This window comes from Tauraco erythrolophus, chromosome 2 (genome assembly GCF_009769465.1).
Source record: "Tauraco erythrolophus isolate bTauEry1 chromosome 2, bTauEry1.pri, whole genome shotgun sequence".
NCBI classification, from domain to species: Eukaryota; Metazoa; Chordata; class Aves; order Musophagiformes; family Musophagidae; genus Tauraco; species Tauraco erythrolophus.
Window position 1 is genome coordinate 108,769,238 of NC_141466.1, and position 18,198 is coordinate 108,787,435.

The 18,198-nt window shown below is 37.1% G+C and overlaps 1 protein-coding gene across 1 annotated transcript in view; it reads left to right on the forward strand.

Annotated features, from left to right (window-relative positions):
* Nucleotides 1-18,198, forward strand: part of KCNK2 (potassium two pore domain channel subfamily K member 2) — a 79,031-nt gene that overhangs the window by 45,361 nt on the left and 15,472 nt on the right. The window contains 2 exon segments of the mRNA XM_086626276.1: nucleotides 5,769-5,929; nucleotides 9,260-9,446. Of these exon segments, the coding sequence (XP_086482402.1) occupies nucleotides 5,769-5,929; nucleotides 9,260-9,446 (348 nt within the window).

Below are 18,198 nucleotides of genomic sequence, written 5' to 3' on the forward strand. Positions count from 1 at the left end.
AACTGTATGCCCATATGGGGAGCCATATGCTTGTAAGCAATGACTATAAGATACAGTTATAGTATGTGCCTGTGTGAAAGAATTTGTGTATATATGTAGCACAACTATTGTGCTTTTACTGCAAAGGGTAGTCATATTCAACTCATTCAAGTATTCAGATTTGCAGATAGTCTTAGTCCTTATTCAGCCTTCAAATTCTCTTGCATTGTGTTCGGGAATATACGTGCACGCACACGTGCATGTGTGTGTGCCCAGACAGAAGGGGTGTCCCTAGATTTTGTAAGTATTCACAACAGATTTCTCTGTGGCCTTGAACAAGCTTGAAAGAGTTTCTTTGAGGACTTTAGATGCCAACCGTTAAGGGTGAATGTGATATGATTTCATAGTCCTCAGCCACAGATTTGTTGAGAGTTATGGACCTAAATGATACAGAGAATTTCGGACTTTTGTTTCCTCCGTGCTTCTGTTACCTATTTGTAAAAAGAGGAACAGAAATTTTCTAGCTACTTCACAATGTTAGGAGGAGAGTCACATGGAAGACTGAAAATGCCCTTATATTATTACCAACCAAAGCCATAAAACCCCATGACATGTTTATTGGTAAATATATGTGTATCTGACACAGGTATACGCAAATATGTCAAACTTTGGAGTGTAGGACAGAATTAAGAAAAGGAGAGGAAAGGAAAGAGGATCAGTGTAAAAATGCAAATGTTTCTACACAGTAAAAACAAACGTGCAAGTTTTAGTATTTCTGCAGTGTATGCAGAGATTTCCACATAGCCAGTATGGGTACATATAGTTTCTTTTTGTTTATGGATTTTGTCCAGACCATTATTTATGCTAAAATGGATATCTTATTTTTCTTTCAATATGTGCGTATCTTTGTCTCAGCCCTGATGGGCAGGCATGTATTTAAATGCTAATCTCCTGGGACCAAATTGCGATTCAAAGGGAAAAAGCATCTTAGCTACTAGAAATTCAAGGAGGTACCTTTCCTAAAGATTTCATTAGATAGCTCCTCAGGGCCTGGAAAAAGCATCTTTTGATCTCTTAAAATCAATTAGACATTCAGTATCAAAACACATATACACCCTTTGAGAAGGATAATCACTGTAATTGAGCTGTATAGCTGTATAGTCAGGGTGGATATGAACCTATGGCAATATCACTGCCAGTTGCACCTTGTGTCCGGTGGCTGAAGCCGAGGGCATGGAAGCCAGTTCTTCTGGCTCTGGGCTTGTGGGGTTCAGTAGCAAGGAGGTTGGCCTTTCCTTTGAGTCTATGCAGTCTTCTCAGTATCAAGTTTCTGTAATCCATTTTTGTGTAATTAAGGGTGGGTGTGCGTGTTCACCAAGTCGTTTATCTTTCAGTATTGAACTGTTTCATCAATTGCCCACATATTCAAACCTACAGCTGAGAGTAGTTTCTCATATATCAAAAAATATGACAGTATTTCAGTATAATTTTCACTTTATTTGCGACCTGCTAATGGTGTCTTGTGTAATCTGAGGCATGTCAAAAACAGTGAGAAAACATTTATTGTTATTTGAATTTACATTCTCGTGTTTGGAAGGAAAATGTTTCAAACCTTCCCCAGACCTTTCAATCCCACCTGAGCTATTTGATATAAGTGAATCATAAGTGGTGACACTCTTTTTCAGTCAATTTTGCAAATAAAAATCTCATCCTAGAACTCTCAAAAGTACCTGTAATCTCTCGCATGAGAAATACTTAATTGCAGCCAGTTTCAGTAGATGCCCTGCTTTGTCTAGGAATTTTCTGTGAAAATACATTCATTTAGAATCTCTATTCTAACAGTGCTTTGAAAATGTAGATCTAAAAGAACTTTCTGAAAGACTGAGATCCAGTTATCTAGAAAGCAAAGGGGTCTTTTTCTCTACTTAAAATAGAAATTAGGTTGTTTTTTTTAAATTAGTTGCCAGTCTTTCTTTTTATGAAGGCTTGAATACAGACGGTTTTGTTTCTCATTTGTACAAAATGAGAATTTCTCATTCTCAATTGTATGACAATCTCTAGCATTTAAAACTTTTCCATGTTTGCAATATAACCTATTGTTTGTCATGGGAGGTGGGGGAACCAACTAGAAATTGAAATTTCAAACAATGTTTTGCTCAAAAGCAGTAATACATTTGTAGTTATCAAAGTTACTAATTTATACTTAATGGCAAATCTGTTTCAGCTGGAAAAGTTAGACTTTCATCCTCAAAGAAATATGCCAAGAAAGGCGATATCATTAAAATAAAATTAAAAAAAATCCTACAGTGTCTCTTGATTTTCTGCTTTTCATTTAACATATCCTGGCTTCCATCTTTGTAGCTGACCAAAGGGGCTGAGGTTCCTTTGAATCTAATTTACATCTTGAAGGCTGCAAAGGTTTAGGAGCAAAAACCATGGAATATGTTATTTTGTTGAATGTATCAGTTAGTTACAATCTATTTACAATGGCCTTTTATTCTTAATTCACTCAGGGGTTTTGCATTTCTTGTCCACAGCTGCTTGTCAGACAAGATATTCTAAATGCAAAAAGTCCTTTGGACATTAAAGGCATGCTAAGCATTTAGCAGGACATGAAAGGGATTTGGTGAAGCTAGGAGGCAAATGGTGTTCCTGGTTGTGAAAGTGGAATGAAGGGGTGCATTGGAGAAGGACAATCTGAAAATGGTGCTGCACGGTACACAGGGTTACGCAGTGGCATTCCCATGGTTGTGTGCTCTTCTCCAAGCACAGTGCCCGAAATGAAGTTTTTGTTTGGCTTTACCTAGCAACAGAATTTTTCTGATTTTTTTTTTTTTTACTTTAAAGTAAGGATTAAAACTTTTCTGAGACAAAACCCCCAGGAATTACATCAACTGTATGAAATATAAATATGTTTCCTCTCCCATTGCATAAATGATGGATTAGCTTTTCAGTGGAGAAACCAAGAGTAGGATGTAAGGACATTTTGTATAACTCGAAGTAGGCTGTGGTGTACAGCAGCAGACTGTTATGAAACATGGTGCTGTAGGAAATACGATTGTGTGATGGAAACCCCTTGGTAGATCAGTTCACTAAAGCACATGTCCTACCATGAGTGTGCCATGGTTTGCATCTGGACAGAGATAAACTACTGCCTGTTGGAATATTATTTTAGCCAGTAACGTGTGAGATATTTTCAAAAGCGTAATTAATAATACAAGACTTTTTTTGTCATTTATAGAAGCAATTTTTTTAGGAAGAAAAGCAACAATTTGTGAGGGCAGAAGTTAAGTGAAGCAGCATCCTTTTCTTGAGCATGACATGACTGATTTAGAGAGGAGAGTATATGGAGCTGAACGTGAACTTCGTGTCGTCATACCGATTAGTAGCAGATGAGAAGCATGCTGCCGCAGCAATTGTCTCTGTAATAGCTGTGGGATGCACAAAAAATGCCAGTCTGCTTTATGAAGCTAACCGAGTAAAACTGCCTGCTTGGCGCGTGTTTTGATGGGCTAGTATTTTGTCACCATTACGAGACTCCACTTTTGTAGGTAGAGCAAGTGAATACAGTTCTTAAACCAAAAAAGGGAGAACGATTTCCAAATCCCCTAGTACGAGTTTCATAAACCTGGTGTATCCAGACTCCTGATTTTGAATTGCATTAAGACCCCTCAGGAGTTACACGCTGGCAGCTACACAAGCTGTTGATGCATAAACAGGCACGTTTATGAAAACAGAGTAGCTTGGATCTGTTTGTCCCTTTTTGGTTGGTGATGAGCTAATTTTATTTTAAAACTCAAGAGTCTATTCTGCTTGGTGCATGAAGGGACAGAGTGAACTCAGTGGAGCTGAAATTTCCTCAATTATAATAATCAGTAATTTTAGCTTGGCTCTGGGTTAGGGAAGGATACGAGCTTCAACTAAAGGCGCTATGACTTTATTCCACTTGCTTGAGCCAGACTTTTTTTTCATTATATTAGTGCAGGGAAAATTTACAAAGTTGGAGGACTCCTCAACCCATAACTGAAGGCTATTTTCTGTAATTTTGTCCTTTTTGTTTAGTTTGACAGTGTTTATGGTTTATTAGTCATGATTTGTGGAAAATTTTATTATCAATATTTAAACTTTTTTTTGATCTAACTGAACTCTATCAACATTTCATTTATTGTTTGCATGATTGCTGTCTGGAAACGGATATTAGGGCAAGATACCTAGGAGTAAAATGTATTCCCAATGTGATTTATTTTTATATTAATAAAGTTGAGTGAGCGACAGCTTTGTATCCTGTATACTGAAAGAAAAAGATTTTGACAATCTCACAACCTTTGTTGTGAGTGTGCTTAACTGCCTTGTTCTTCTTGCTGCTTGTTGTTCTGAAGTTAACAAGAGCTTTAGTGTAGTTTGCCTACATGAAAGCAGAACCAAAAATTAAGATAATAGCTTTCACAGAGAAAATCTATGTTAAACCAACATACTCCAAATAGCTAAATAAAAATTCTGATAACTTGCTAAGATATTCATTAAATGTGCTTTATGTTGTAGTAGGTTACAGTCACATTGTGCATAAATACTAGGCTCTTTTTAAAACAAAACTGACATTGCAAGTTCTCAATAGAGCTGATTGATAAGATTTGTTTATCATCTTTTTCACAGGAAAATTGGATTATGATGGAATGATTTTTGTGTATATGAAAAGTATTTCTTCGGCAAAATTTAAGATATTAAGAAACAAATTTCTCAATTACTTTCTAAAATATTTTGCTTTTTTAGAAGTTATTTTTTCTACCAAAAAGGTATTTTTTTTAAAAAAAGGCTTTTATTTAATTTCTCCATGGAAAATAAGCCTTTTTTCCTGACAGATTCTCCTGAAGAGAGAAACAATGTCAAAATGCTGGAGTGTTACTACTGCTGCTCACCAAAAACATAACTGATTCTTTGGAGCAGAAAAACTTTTGAATTAAAGCTGTGGACTGATGCTTTTGAAACTTCTCTGTAGGGTTCTGCCTACACCATCTTGGCCACATCATTAAAATATCAATCCTGAGATATGCATTAGAGGGTATTTAATAGATGCTGGGGACTGTGCTCTTCATGTTTCAGTTTCTTCATTATAAGAGAAGCAGCAGCAATCCAGATATCACAGGCCTGTCAAGGTGCTCTTTTACACAAATCGGTGAAGACAAAATTATTTCAATTTTCAAATGGACAGAGCTGTGAACTGTAAGCTGTTTCTCTAAGCTTTGTTTGCAACACCAAAACCAAAGTCTTTAATAATGAAGACTCTAAACAGTCCTATTTATTCTCGAAATCTGTTTTGCTCATCCAAGTGATTTATTCTTTTTAGGCTGTTCCACTTTGAAATGCAGCACATCTGAAGGAAAATTGTATCTTGTTTACAAGTACTGCAGCTTGCCAATTACAAGTCTAGTAACAGACATATCCAGGTAGCAGAGGCTAAGGTGTGTCTTCACCAATTGGCATTAACTACATGTAGTAGGTGAGAAAAGCTGCTATTTATTAAAAAAAAAAAAAATAAATTCTCAGAGAGTTTTTTCTTCTCCACAGTACACATAAAATATAAAGTGAGTTGGTGAATTGTGCAGCAATTTAATTTTAGCTCAGAGAGGATTATGTGACCTACATTTCCATTTGATTTTTCCCAATGTTTGCTGTGTCATAAGATTAACCTTGTAGGACCTGTTTTTAACTGTTCTATTCCTGCAGTCGTTTTAAAATGTGTTATGTAATACATGTAACTTCTTAAACATCTCAAGTTGTTTGCGATTTAGGCTTTGGAAACATCTCCCCACGCACACAAGGTGGAAAGATATTCTGTATCATCTATGCCTTATTGGGAATTCCTCTGTTTGGTTTTCTGTTGGCTGGTGTTGGAGATCAACTAGGGACAATCTTTGGAAAAGGAATTGCCAAAGTAGAAGATACCTTTGTTGTGAGTATGCTTAACTGCCTTGTTCTTCATGCTACTTGTTGTTCTGAAGTTAACAAGTGAAATGAAAAGTCTGAAAAACAGGATCTAGCTCATCCTTTTAACCAGATGTCTAGCAAAACGCAAAAGACTTTGCAAAGTCTGAACACGTTATTGAACACTTCTAATTGAGAATTGGATGAAGCTCAGCATTTTCTACAACAATTATGGTTGGGAAGAGGAACAAAATCCAAAACATTTTGTTTTTGCTTTGCCCTTATAATACTCCTAAGGTTGCTGTGATCTTTACCTTTAAAGGTTGTCCTATAGATTGTGGTAGGAAATCAGTGACTCAGAGGTGGAAGAGTGGAGCAGTAGGGGTAGTGTGCGGAAATTATTGCTGCTGCTTTGGGCTGATTCACAAAAGACATTTGGTGTCTGAGTCTAAAATTCACAATTCTTGAAATGTCTGATCAGATGCCATCATACCTGAGGAAATGCTTACATTCTGTAGGCACCTACGTTTCCAGATTTATGGGTCTGTAGGTGACTAAAGCTTTGGGCATTCATGGAAGCAGGACAGCCTAAATGGTACAGAGTCTGTTGGTGCTTCCTTGACAGTGGACTCTCTGTGGTCTCCTCACTAGGCTGTAGAATGTTCTACTGTTTAAGGTGTTTTCAGCCTGTTCTGCTGATCTGCTCAGCACAGCCTAGAGGTTCATGCCCTTCATTTTCTTTGTCTACAAATCTTTAGTTATGGATGCAAAGTGGCACAGCTTCAGTAGAAGAGGAGGCTTGCCAAATAGACTAGAAGCTTGTGCAGATGTTGATAAAGTTCAGGCATAGCCAGTCCTTAACTCAAAGCCTTGAATTTTAGCAGAGGAACTTAATTTACTTAACTTAGTCCTTTTTCACACAAAGAAAAGTTTATTAAGGTTGTATTTTACTAATGCAGTTATTAAAAATGTATTTACTGAGACTTTTGAAGTGTAGAATAAATGGCATAATGAAACTTAAAAAAATGAATCAGATGTTTTATTAGCCTTTGATAAAATATTGGAAGTGTAACTTACCTAATATTCGAAACATGTATGAAATACGATTTGACTTTTGATATGTTAAATAAGTCATATCCAGTGAATACTTTGTAAGCAGCCTGAGTTTGTAGCTGTTTGCATCAGCACTGCAAATGTTAGAAGGATTGTTTTTCTGCAACAAGCCCTAATCTTGCACGCTGGACACTTTTTGTACATTGGAATGGTCTGCCATGGCTTTATTTTTGAAGCAAAGCAAACTAGGACTGTGCTGAGTAGTCTTATGCAGTACATAAATACAAACTTGAAAGCTTTTTAAGAAAAGGCAGATATTTTCGACTTTGAAACATCAGTTCAAGTCCAGACATGTTACTGGTGAATAACATCCATTTCAATTGAGATTTGTCTAGAAAAGACAAAAACATTCCATAAGAAGATTTTATTTTTATCTTTTCTGGTTTTTTTATTAACTGAATTTTATTTTTTGCTGAAAAATACAAAAGACTTGAGATCAATTTGTGTGTGTCTTGGCCTGTTGCTCATACGGATAATGATTTTCCTTTTTCATGTAATGGATGTATCCTTACAACAAAAATGCCCCGACATAAAATGCAGCATCTTACCTGCTTTTGGCAAGCTCTAAATGAAAATGCTGATTTATATGTTGCAGTCTGAAACACTCCCTTTTTCTGTTTACTAGTTCTTCAAACGAACTGGGAGACACTGATGGGTCAGAGCAGGGAATTTCATGTTGTCATAACCCAAGCTGCAACTATGATTTGGGTTACAACAGCTGGACCTCAGTCATGCTGACTGTAAAACATAGTTTCTATTGCCACTAAAATACAAGGAAACATGTATCGTGAACAGTCTGATTTCATTTTTGGTCTCCTTTTGTGAAAGTTTCCATTTTTGTGCAATTTTTACCTCCTTTAAGTTGAACCAACATGCTTTAGATGGACTTGGAAAACTGTACTGAGACAAAAAATGTCAAATTGACAGGGCTTGTCAGACAGAACTTTGCAGTGTTCTGTTGTAGCTTTGGTACAGTTAAAATTTCATTAATAGCTTACTCAACAAATAAAGGACTTGGTTCATCAAATCTATAGATTACCTCAAGCTGGGGAGAGAATTAGAAGTTGGAGGATAGAATTAGAATTCAAAACGCTCTTAAAAATGTTGAAAAGCAGTCTGAATATATAGCATTCAAGTCCAGAAGGACAAATTTAAAGTACTATGTGAAGGAATAATAAAATACAGAATTACATGTCAGGAAACAGTTGTCTAGGTGCAATTTTGTAGAAATGTTTTGAGTACTCCAGGGCTTATAAGGTAACGTGGGTTAAAGTGCTGTGGGTACTGCTGGGAAAAAACATACATCATAGATAGAAGTAAAAAGAGGAGTGTAAATAAACTGGCAAAGCATAAGAAAGGATACTTGCAGACGATTTTGTGATTTTTTTTATTTTATTTTTTTTAATATCTGGTTTTGAGTACAGCACCTAATGAAACATGGATTAGTTGGCTGGAGCCAAGAGATAGCTACAAGAATGGACAGGTGAAGAAAGACTGAAAGAAATGCATTTATTTGGTATAAAGAATATATGACTGAGAGAAAACATCTGTAAAAGTTTGCTGGAAAAACCAGAGTAGCAATTTCTTTGTTTAACTTGGATAAGACTATAAATAGTAGACTTTAACAGAAGCAGATGAGATGCAGGTTAAAGATTAGGAAAACTTTCTGATAAAAAGAACAGTTCAGCATGATTGCATGTTGCCTGACCAGTAATATGTCTGCACTGGCTTAAATGAGGCTGTTTCTGTTGTGGGGCAGGTTTGGAAGAGGTGGCGTCTCCATGTCCGTTTCAACTCTATTTTCTGTTTAACCAGTTACTTGGTTAGAGAGAACTGAATGGTTAAAATTCACCTTTGTTTCACTTGTTTGTGAAGGCAAAAATGTAGAGACACTGCAGGTACAAGCACTGCTTGAAGTTCACTCAAATATTTAGTGCCCACTCAAAGCTTTGGCATGATCAACTGTTAACATTAATGAATACTACACTTGCCCAGATGACCAACTTGGCCGCAATGAAGAGTCCAGCCCTGCACTGCATTTCCTGCTAGCAAATGTTTCCTAGGATAGTCACGTTTGCTTTGAAAACTCTTGCAAAATAAAAACCTGCTTTGATTTTCCTGTTCAAGAATTATAATGCGCGGTCCTCTTGAGCATTGTAGTGCTCATTGTGGGTGATAGGTGTTTATGTACAGTGGCACAGTTTTATTAACGATGGGTTTCCTCTCTTTCCCCTTCCCTTTCCAGAAATGGAATGTGAGTCAAACAAAGATTCGCATAATTTCAACAATAATATTCATACTCTTTGGCTGCGTGCTGTTTGTTGCTCTTCCTGCAGTTATATTCAAGCACATAGAAGGCTGGAGCACACTAGATGCAATTTACTTTGTCGTTATCACTTTAACTACTATTGGATTTGGTGACTATGTTGCAGGTAAGATTTTCTCATAACTTCTTATAATATTTTGCACAGTGATATATGTTCTGCATTTTTGTATTGTTTTGGGGCAGACACATCTCTGTGGTGCCTCTCTCCTAACTTTTCCCTTTATCATTCTTGTCACTGCATGTGAGGTGGCTTGCCCTCATCTCGCATCACGTGGCAGGCTAGAGACAGGAGGTGGGACAATGAAATGCATGGTGTTTGTCTCTGCATACTCCGTTTTTTCTTCTCCTATACTGTTAAAAGATGCTTTACTTTCTTTTTAGGTAGATTTCTTTTCTTGTTCTTATGGATTGAGTGAAGTGCAAGAATTAATACAGTATTTTAGTCTGAATATATTTTTTTTCAGCTGGAGTTGCTTAAAATGTCTCTGCCTGTGAAGTTATACGACAGGGTTTTTTGTGTAGCTTTTACTTTGAGTGCTGTTCAGAGCTCTGTTTCTGCCATTGAGATGTCTCTATTGCAATTGGATCCTGTTTCTGTGCTTTCGTTTGCTATGTATGCATTTGTCCATATGTGTTTTGTAATGTAAGAAGGTTTAGCATGACCCATAGATAACGTGTCCCACTTCTATGGCTCTGTTAACCCAGATTGGATTGGTTGCAAATAACTTTGACAAACTGAGCTAAAGAAAGCTTGGGCCAGTTCTCTGCATTGACTTTTTTTCTTGAAAAGGTGTTAGATGTGTTAGACCACTTCTGAGAATAGGATTGAATAAGTATATGTTGTCTGTGTTGAGAAAGTGTGTTGATCTGAGTCAGTGATGTGTTGAGGTGAGGATTAGAAATTCAGAGCTTTATGCTCTGAGTCCAAGACTTGCTTTCTGCAGCCTGATCTCTTGCTTTTCCTGATGCAGCACCATCATCTCTCTCAGCACCAAGGTGAGGGCATCAGGTTGAGTAGCTTCTCCTAGTGGCTTACAGGCCTGCCTAAAGTTTACTTTAATGGCAGCAATGCAACTGTACTTGTGACTGGCAAAAGTTTTTCAGGTTGGTGAAGTCTCACAGAGACGTCTGAAGTGTCTGAACTGTTTGACATATTCATAAATAGTCTGGGTAAAATGGGGGGAAACTTAATGTTGAAGATATTAAATTATGCAAGTAATTTAAAAAACAAAGGCCATGTGAGAATTTGCCAAAGATTCTTGTAAATTATATAACTGGGCTGTAAAATGACTAATCAACTTAATCTGGACTTTTACATAGTTTTTTGTGATATTTCCATATTTCCTTTGAATGGATCTCTCTCATTTCTCTTTCCCTTATTCTTTCCCCTATTGCTTTTCTTATTTTCATTTTGTCTTCAGGAATTTGATTCTGGTCAGATTCTAACTAGCACCAAATAAAAAATTCAGACTTTTGGCCTCAAAACAGCATAAATGTTTTAAACTTTCGTTCTTGAGGGGTACGTGTATGTCAGGGAATAAAAATTATAGTGTATGAAGGCGGCCTGGTTGTATTTACTGTAAGGTATTATGTGAAATGGCCCACTTGGCTCTAGCTAGAACACTGAGTACATTCATTATTACTCTCATTATAAATTTCTGTGGATTTTTCTATTTGTAGACCACTTGATATCATAATTTGTTCCTATATCATGCCTTAATTTTACCAGGAAATGCTCTCTCTCTGTCCTGGTTTCAGCTGGGATAGCGTTAATTTTCTTCATAGTAGCTGGTATAGTGCTGTGTTTTAGATCTAGGACAGGAATAATGTTAATAATACACTGATGTTTTGGTTGTTGCTGAGCAGTGCTTACACAGCCAAGGCCTTTTCTGCTTCTTACACCATCCCACTAGCAAGTAGGCTGGGGTGCAGAAGAATTTGGGAGGGGACACCACTGGGACAGCTGACCCCCAACTGACTGAAGAGATATTCCACACCATATGACACCATGCTCAGCATATAAAATTGGGGGAGGAAGAAGGAAAGGGGAGGACGTTCGGAATGATGGCATTTGTCTTCCCAATTGAGCCCTGATTTCTTAGAGATGGCAGAACACCTGCCTGCCGATGGGAAGTGGTGAATGAATTCTTTGGTTTTCTCTGCTTGCGTGAGTGGCTTTTGCTTTACCTATTAAACTGTCTTTATCTCAACCCACGAGTTTTCTCACTTTTATGATTCTGATTCTCTCCCCATCCTACTGCAGAGGAGTGAGTGAGCGGCTGGCTGGGGCTTAGTTGCCAGCTGGAGTTAAACCATGACACTTTCTACAGAATGTCCTTGAATAATATTGTTCTATAGTTTATGGCCTTTTATGGTTCATTTATTATATATTTTTAATTTTAAACTTCTACTGTAAATATGTGATGTCAAAATGTCATGAATGTTTTCTGTTTTCTTTTAGAGTAACATGCGTAAGACTTGTATTTGTACTGTAATATGTTACTGACTTAGAGTTTCAGTGTGTGAGAATTGGATTTGTACTTGCAGAGATGACGCTCAAGAGAACAGGGTTTAGATGACTATCTCCATAACTGAGAGGTTAACATGGCCACTGGACAGTATTTTGTCAGAGATGAAGTTGACAATATTATCATCTTTGTGTGAACTAACATGCTCAGGTTATGGCAAATGACTTGAAGGGATTTTCAAAGTGCTGCATTTTCTTTTTTTCTTGTCATTTCAGTAAATAACTGTCTAGTTAAATAAAAATTCTGAAAAATAGGTAGGGTATTCATTGACTGTGCTTTGCATTGTGGAAGCTTAGTCATTGGTGTGCACAAATACTAAGCTATTCGAAGAAAATTGACTTTGCAAGTTCTCAATAGAGCTGATAAATTTTATTTTAAGGGCTAGGCTTCCATATTAATTTTGAGGGAGCATGCAGAATATTTTGCATGAAAACAGATGAGTAAGTTTTCGTTATGATTTTTTGGTTTGCTTGTTTTGCTTTTAGATAAATCATAATTTCCATGCTGACACTAAGGGCTGTTGGTATTTTTTGTGGCAGGCTTTGCCTAGAGCACTCTCTCCTGAAAGTTTTGGAAAGCTGGGTGCCATAAACAGAGATGAAACAAGCATGTAGGCTTAAGGCAAGTAATGCTGTATGAGGCTGTAGGAGAGGCTGTCATGATAGAATATTGATATCGCATCTGAAATTGCTGTGTCTCTAGACCATGGTGGTGTTGGTTCTGGTTGATTATGGTGAGGCATGCAGCAAGCAGAATGCCGCTTAGTCCACTTAGTGCCTAGATGGCAATGCATTTGGAAAAAAAATCTCATGCTAGCATTAATTTATTCTTTTTTGATTTTTTTCCTGGCCAGAAATGTATGTTTCTTAAGTAATACTTAGTGAAAATTAGCACCTTCTACTCAGAATTATAGTCTAATCTAAAGCAGAGTGGTGGGCTGTAGTACTTGAATTTGCAATTATAGTGGAGTGAACTCTTATCAATGAAAATAAAATTAACAATTCTTGTAGCGTATTGGGACTTCATGGGATATTTTGTGATTGCGTCAGTTTTGGCTTATAAAGTTCCTTCAAAAATCCAAAATCTCTAAATATTTGAAAACTTCCAAGTATTCTGGTAATTTTTTCTAGAAACTGTAATCCCAAAGGAAGAAACAGGTTTGCAAGCCCTACATACAAACGTTGTGGTTGTGATAATGTGTATTTGGGTTAAAAGAAATATTTCTTACAATATCTGTTGTTTTTCATGAACATAGAACTTGCTGCTTTCTGGCACCACTGGAGTTAAAAGCTGAAAAGAAGCCCTGAAGACATTTTAGTAAAAAGAATGGTTTCTGTGTCAAAAGGGAGGCAAAAGAAAAACTTGGGATTCAGGAACATAGTGGTGTTAAAGGCTGTAGTGCAGGCTGTTGTATTAGAAATTCTTGCAGAGTTCTCCAGAAATTTTTCTACAAGTTTCTTCACACTTGTACTGAAGAACAAGTATCCTGTTCCCAGAAACGAGAACGCCAAAATAGCCCCTTTTGTACTCAGAATCTACGTTGCTATTTGGAGCCTATGGAAATTTCAGCTGCAGTTTCCACCACCAAGAGAAGCCTTAATGCAAACATAAAAGACCGATCCTTCAAGGTACATGCAAGGAGGGAAAAGATGAAGAGTGCTTCTAGTGCATGTTCAAGAAAATATATGAACAGTATTAAAAAAAAACACCTTAGCATTTCTGTCTTCTGAAATGGTTTGATTTTTGTATTTTTTGAGGGGGTTATTTTTTTTATTTTTGTAGGGAAACAAGTAATTTTAATCATAGAATCATAGAATGGTTTGGTTTGTAAGGGACCTTAAAGATTGTCTGGTTCCAACCCCCCTGCCGTGGGCAGGGACGCCCTCCACTACACCAGGTTGTTCAAAGCCTTGTCCAACCTGGCCTTGAACACTTCCAGGGATGGGGCAGGCACAACTTCTCTAGGCAACCTGTTCCAGTTCCTCAGCACCCTCAGAGGGAAGAATTTCTTCCTTATATCTAATCTAAATCTCCCCTCTTTCAGTTTAAAGCCATTGCCCCTTGTCCTATCACTACATGCCCTTGTAAAAAGTCTCTCTCCAGCTTTCAATATTGTGGATATTCTGTGAAAGAGAAAAAGATATTCTCATGTAAAATGTGTCATTTTTTTAGTATGATGAAAGATGTTATGGGATACTAAAGTTAGCACTTTAGATACAGGTATATATGTATATGTACATGACAATATATTTTTCCTATGTGCAGATAAATCCTTTAACTGCAGTACAGATTGGAAGATAGAGTCAAATATTTCTTAAGGAGTTAATCTAACAGGTTTCAAATCTAAATTAGATGAGATGTCCAAAACTTGACTGAATTAAGCAGAGGTCAGAAATATAAATAGCACATCAATAGTCTATTTCACAGCAGGGCATAATGATATAAGGTTATGCTGCCGTCAGTTCAGTTCAACAGCTCACAGAATTTTGTAAGTCTCACTTCAAAAATGTATTCTCTTTTGTTTTAGCTTTGGGTTTTTTGTTGTTGTTTTTTTTTCTTGTCTGAGCTCTGATTTTTAGCTTATTGCTTCTTTACTGTTTTGGTCTATAATTGAATTTGGTGCATTGCCACTGTCATACAGATACCTGGATCTGCACTGTACTGCTTGTCCTGAGACCCGGTTTGTAGAGTACTGAGATATTTCAGTCTTATTTAATGTCACTGAACTGGAATGCTTCACCTGACGGTCCTAACAGCCCGGTTGATCTGCTCTCACTCTTTTATATTACTTACCCAGCAGAAAGACCTTTACAGAAAGAAATCACTGTTGTGCCAAGCCAGAGGTCTGTGTCAAGCATCTTGTAAGAGAGCTGTGTATGCTCCTGCAGGCTTTGTGTCTTTTCTGGACATTTGGAAGCGCTCTTTGCCACCCCAGGACTTCATGTCCATAATACAGGCTGTCTGGTGTGAACTGTGCAGCCTGCTTTAAGCTTAAGTCAGCATGCCATGTCTTGCTCGATTTCTGTATAGGACAGCATGGAAGGAGTGTTTCATAGCTGTGCTTTGTATTCTGAAGGACCTCTCTGTTTTCCACTGGGTGGCATGGAGTAACTCATATGGCCTACTTACATTCTTTGTTGCAGACAGTGCAATATTATCTTCTCCCAAGCACACTGCTTTTCCATGTCTTGGCATGAGCTAGTCTTTCTCTATCCCTTTTTGCAGTCCTCAGAGGTAATTCCTTTTAAGCTGCAGGACTGAACCTCTATTTCTTTGGAGTGGGACAAATGACATTTCTGGATTAAGCCTGTTGGCCAGATTTGTCGCAATGGGGATGATGGACAGCTACTCATTATTCTGCAATTAAAACTGTGTTTGGATGTAATCATTTTTATACTCAGAATAATTTGTATTGCTGATCAAAAAAAAAAAGATATTTTCTGGTTTCAAGGGACAACTTTTGAAGAAGCTAGGAATTTGTGCCCATGTGGAATTAAGATACTCAAAGGCAATAGAACTTCCTATTCTCTGTTTATACTTCTGAAGCAAAAATGCAGAAAAACCCCAACTTTACAGAAATAATTGAATGTTTCTATCTTGAGTCAACTGTAGGAAAAATGGGGAAAAGTGGCAATAAGGACAATTATTTACTTAAAATGTACTTGGTTTATGTAAATAAATAAATAAATATATTTGAAAGCCTGATCCTTTACTTGAGAACCAGCATCTGTCCTAATGCACCCTTGAAATCTTCTCTAATGCCATCCTTCACTAAAACAAAAAGCTTTTCACCTCAGTAAGGAATATGTGTTTGGGCCATAAAGCAACCTATGCCTTCCAAAGTGTTGAAAATACCAAATCATTTTAAAAGTTGTTTGGCAGATGTAAGAATGATGGCAGCAGCAATAAAATAGCCTGTGATGAAGATGAATGGAAATACTCTGATTTCTCATAGATATCAAGGGACTTTGGATCAAATCTTTACCCCAAAACATCTTGGTGATAAACTCTGCCTGCTCTTGGTAAAAGATTGTGGCAGTGAGACCTCTAGTTAAAGAGTAAGAGCGCTCCAGTTGGGAGATATATTTCTTTTTTATTGTGGTTGTAACCTATTTCAAGTAGAGGACAAACAAATTTGCAAACAAGTTTTGCCCCTTGGCCTACAAAATTGGTTTTGCAAACAAACAACGAAGTTCAGCTTCTGCTTTCTCAGCATTTTGCTTCCTAAAGGGCTATATAAAATAATCTGCTTTGCAAAGGAAAGATGATAGCATTATTAAGTAAAAATCATGCAATGAAAAATCCATGCAAATGTATCATGTTGATATGCTTTTTACAATGTTACCAGTAAAATCATTAGATGAATTATTTCATACTTCAGTGCAAATACATTTACCTACGCATACTTATACCCAAATACATTCATACCCATTTATGTGAATTATAAATCAGTAGTTAATGAATTCCATTTGCTTTAAATTCAGTACAGCTGACTTTTGATCATATTTTCCTACCAGTGAAATCCTATTTAATGACATTCCCAGGTAACTGCATTATAGCATTCAGTGGTGTTTAAGCATCACAGGAGACAGTAGTTATCTCAGGCCAAACATCCTTAGGCATGTCTCTCCCTGATATTCTGTTAAATCGAGACCTCAGCCAAGGAGTCCTTGAAATTCAGAAACTCAGCAGCTAATAAATATTTTACCTGTTAAGCCTTTTCCTACGGGGTTGTTGACTGTCCCTTTCTAACTTTAGGAAAGCTGAACTCCTTTGGGCATGGCTAGATGGAGCCATCTCCTGGCCAGACTAAAGAAACCTCTTGATCGAATAGGAATGTGTCCTAACTCCTGCCCTGGTAATTAACCTTGCTGTAAACAAATTAGGTCTAAACTGTGAAGGAAATGCTCCCTGCAGACTGGCAGTTAGGTTCCAGTTTCAGTTTATAAACTTAACACACCAAAAATTAGAAACCAACTGAGTGGATGCTTTATATGATTATGAACAGCTGGAGAAGAGAGTGAACCACCAAGTGTGGTTCATGACTAGCTCCTGATAAAGCAAAGGCCATGGTGATAATCATCCATTTTTTGAATGACAACAAATTTTGGGTGAATCATCTCTATAATCTTGTTTGACTGGATTGACGTGAGCTGGATGATGTTAAAAATTGTTAAAAAATCAACCCTTTGGTGATTGGCTGTCTTCTATTCCAGACAGAGTCCTGTCTTCCATCTTACTTGTGACTGTGCAGGTGTTGAAGCATATCCATCTTTGCAATATGAATTCATCTCTTGGATAGTTGAGTAAACCACTACAGTTCAATGGATTTTATTGATGAGAATGCTTATTGACCTGAGAATAACAAAATTTCTGTCTATGAGGGCTTCCATACAAAGATAATGATCAGTAAAATTCTTTGTTATTTGCATGCAATCTTTGAGATGATTAGACAATAACAGCTAGGAAAAAAAATTTCTCTTTGTGAGAGTTAATCTTGTTTCTGTAACAAGGTGCTTGATGTTTTGGGGCCAATTTTCCTTTGACTGTTTCAGTACAGGATGCAGATACATAAAGCAACATATTATGTACCTGTACAGACTACTTTAATGTGCCTGAAAAGGTTTTACTATAGAGTCTCGTCAATTGTGGGCAGATAAGCACATCAAACTTCTACTTACGGTAACCTAAACTAGTAGCCTGATTTTATTTGTCGTAACGTAGCTGAATTGCAAGTTTAGGACTTCTGGTTTATTGTACTGCAAGATGTGAAATGTGAGTTATTTTGTGTTGCCAAGAGCTCTGGATGAACATAACTTTTTTGTGTGTGTGTGTAAATAAGGCATCTGTTCTCTATAGCTGTATTGTACCTGAAAGCTCCATTACAGACATCTCTGAAATTTATCCTTTTTTACTTTAACTCTGAAAGTGAGTGGTGCTTATGGCAATGCGATTCAAAAAAGCTGCCATCAGCTATTTTATACACCTTTTTTTGAGTATGATCAGTTCAGCTCAAGTCCTTGCACCCTGGTTTCCTCCTCTGCAAAATGGAGATGAGAACGTTTGCCTACCCAACAGGGGCGCTTGTTAATGCAGGTGCTATTCTTCTGTATTAGGGCTAAAGGATTCATGTAAGTATTGAGATGTGTTTCGAGTCCTTGCAAAATCAGATTTCTCAAGATATGAACATGTTATGTATTCTGGAGCAATACTTAAAATTTGATACAGCATTGCTATTTGGAGCAGGTGGGAAGTCCTTTCATTCCAGCTGACATCAATGACCTCTACCTTAAATAACAATATATCAGAAGTTGAATCAATTTGTCTGTG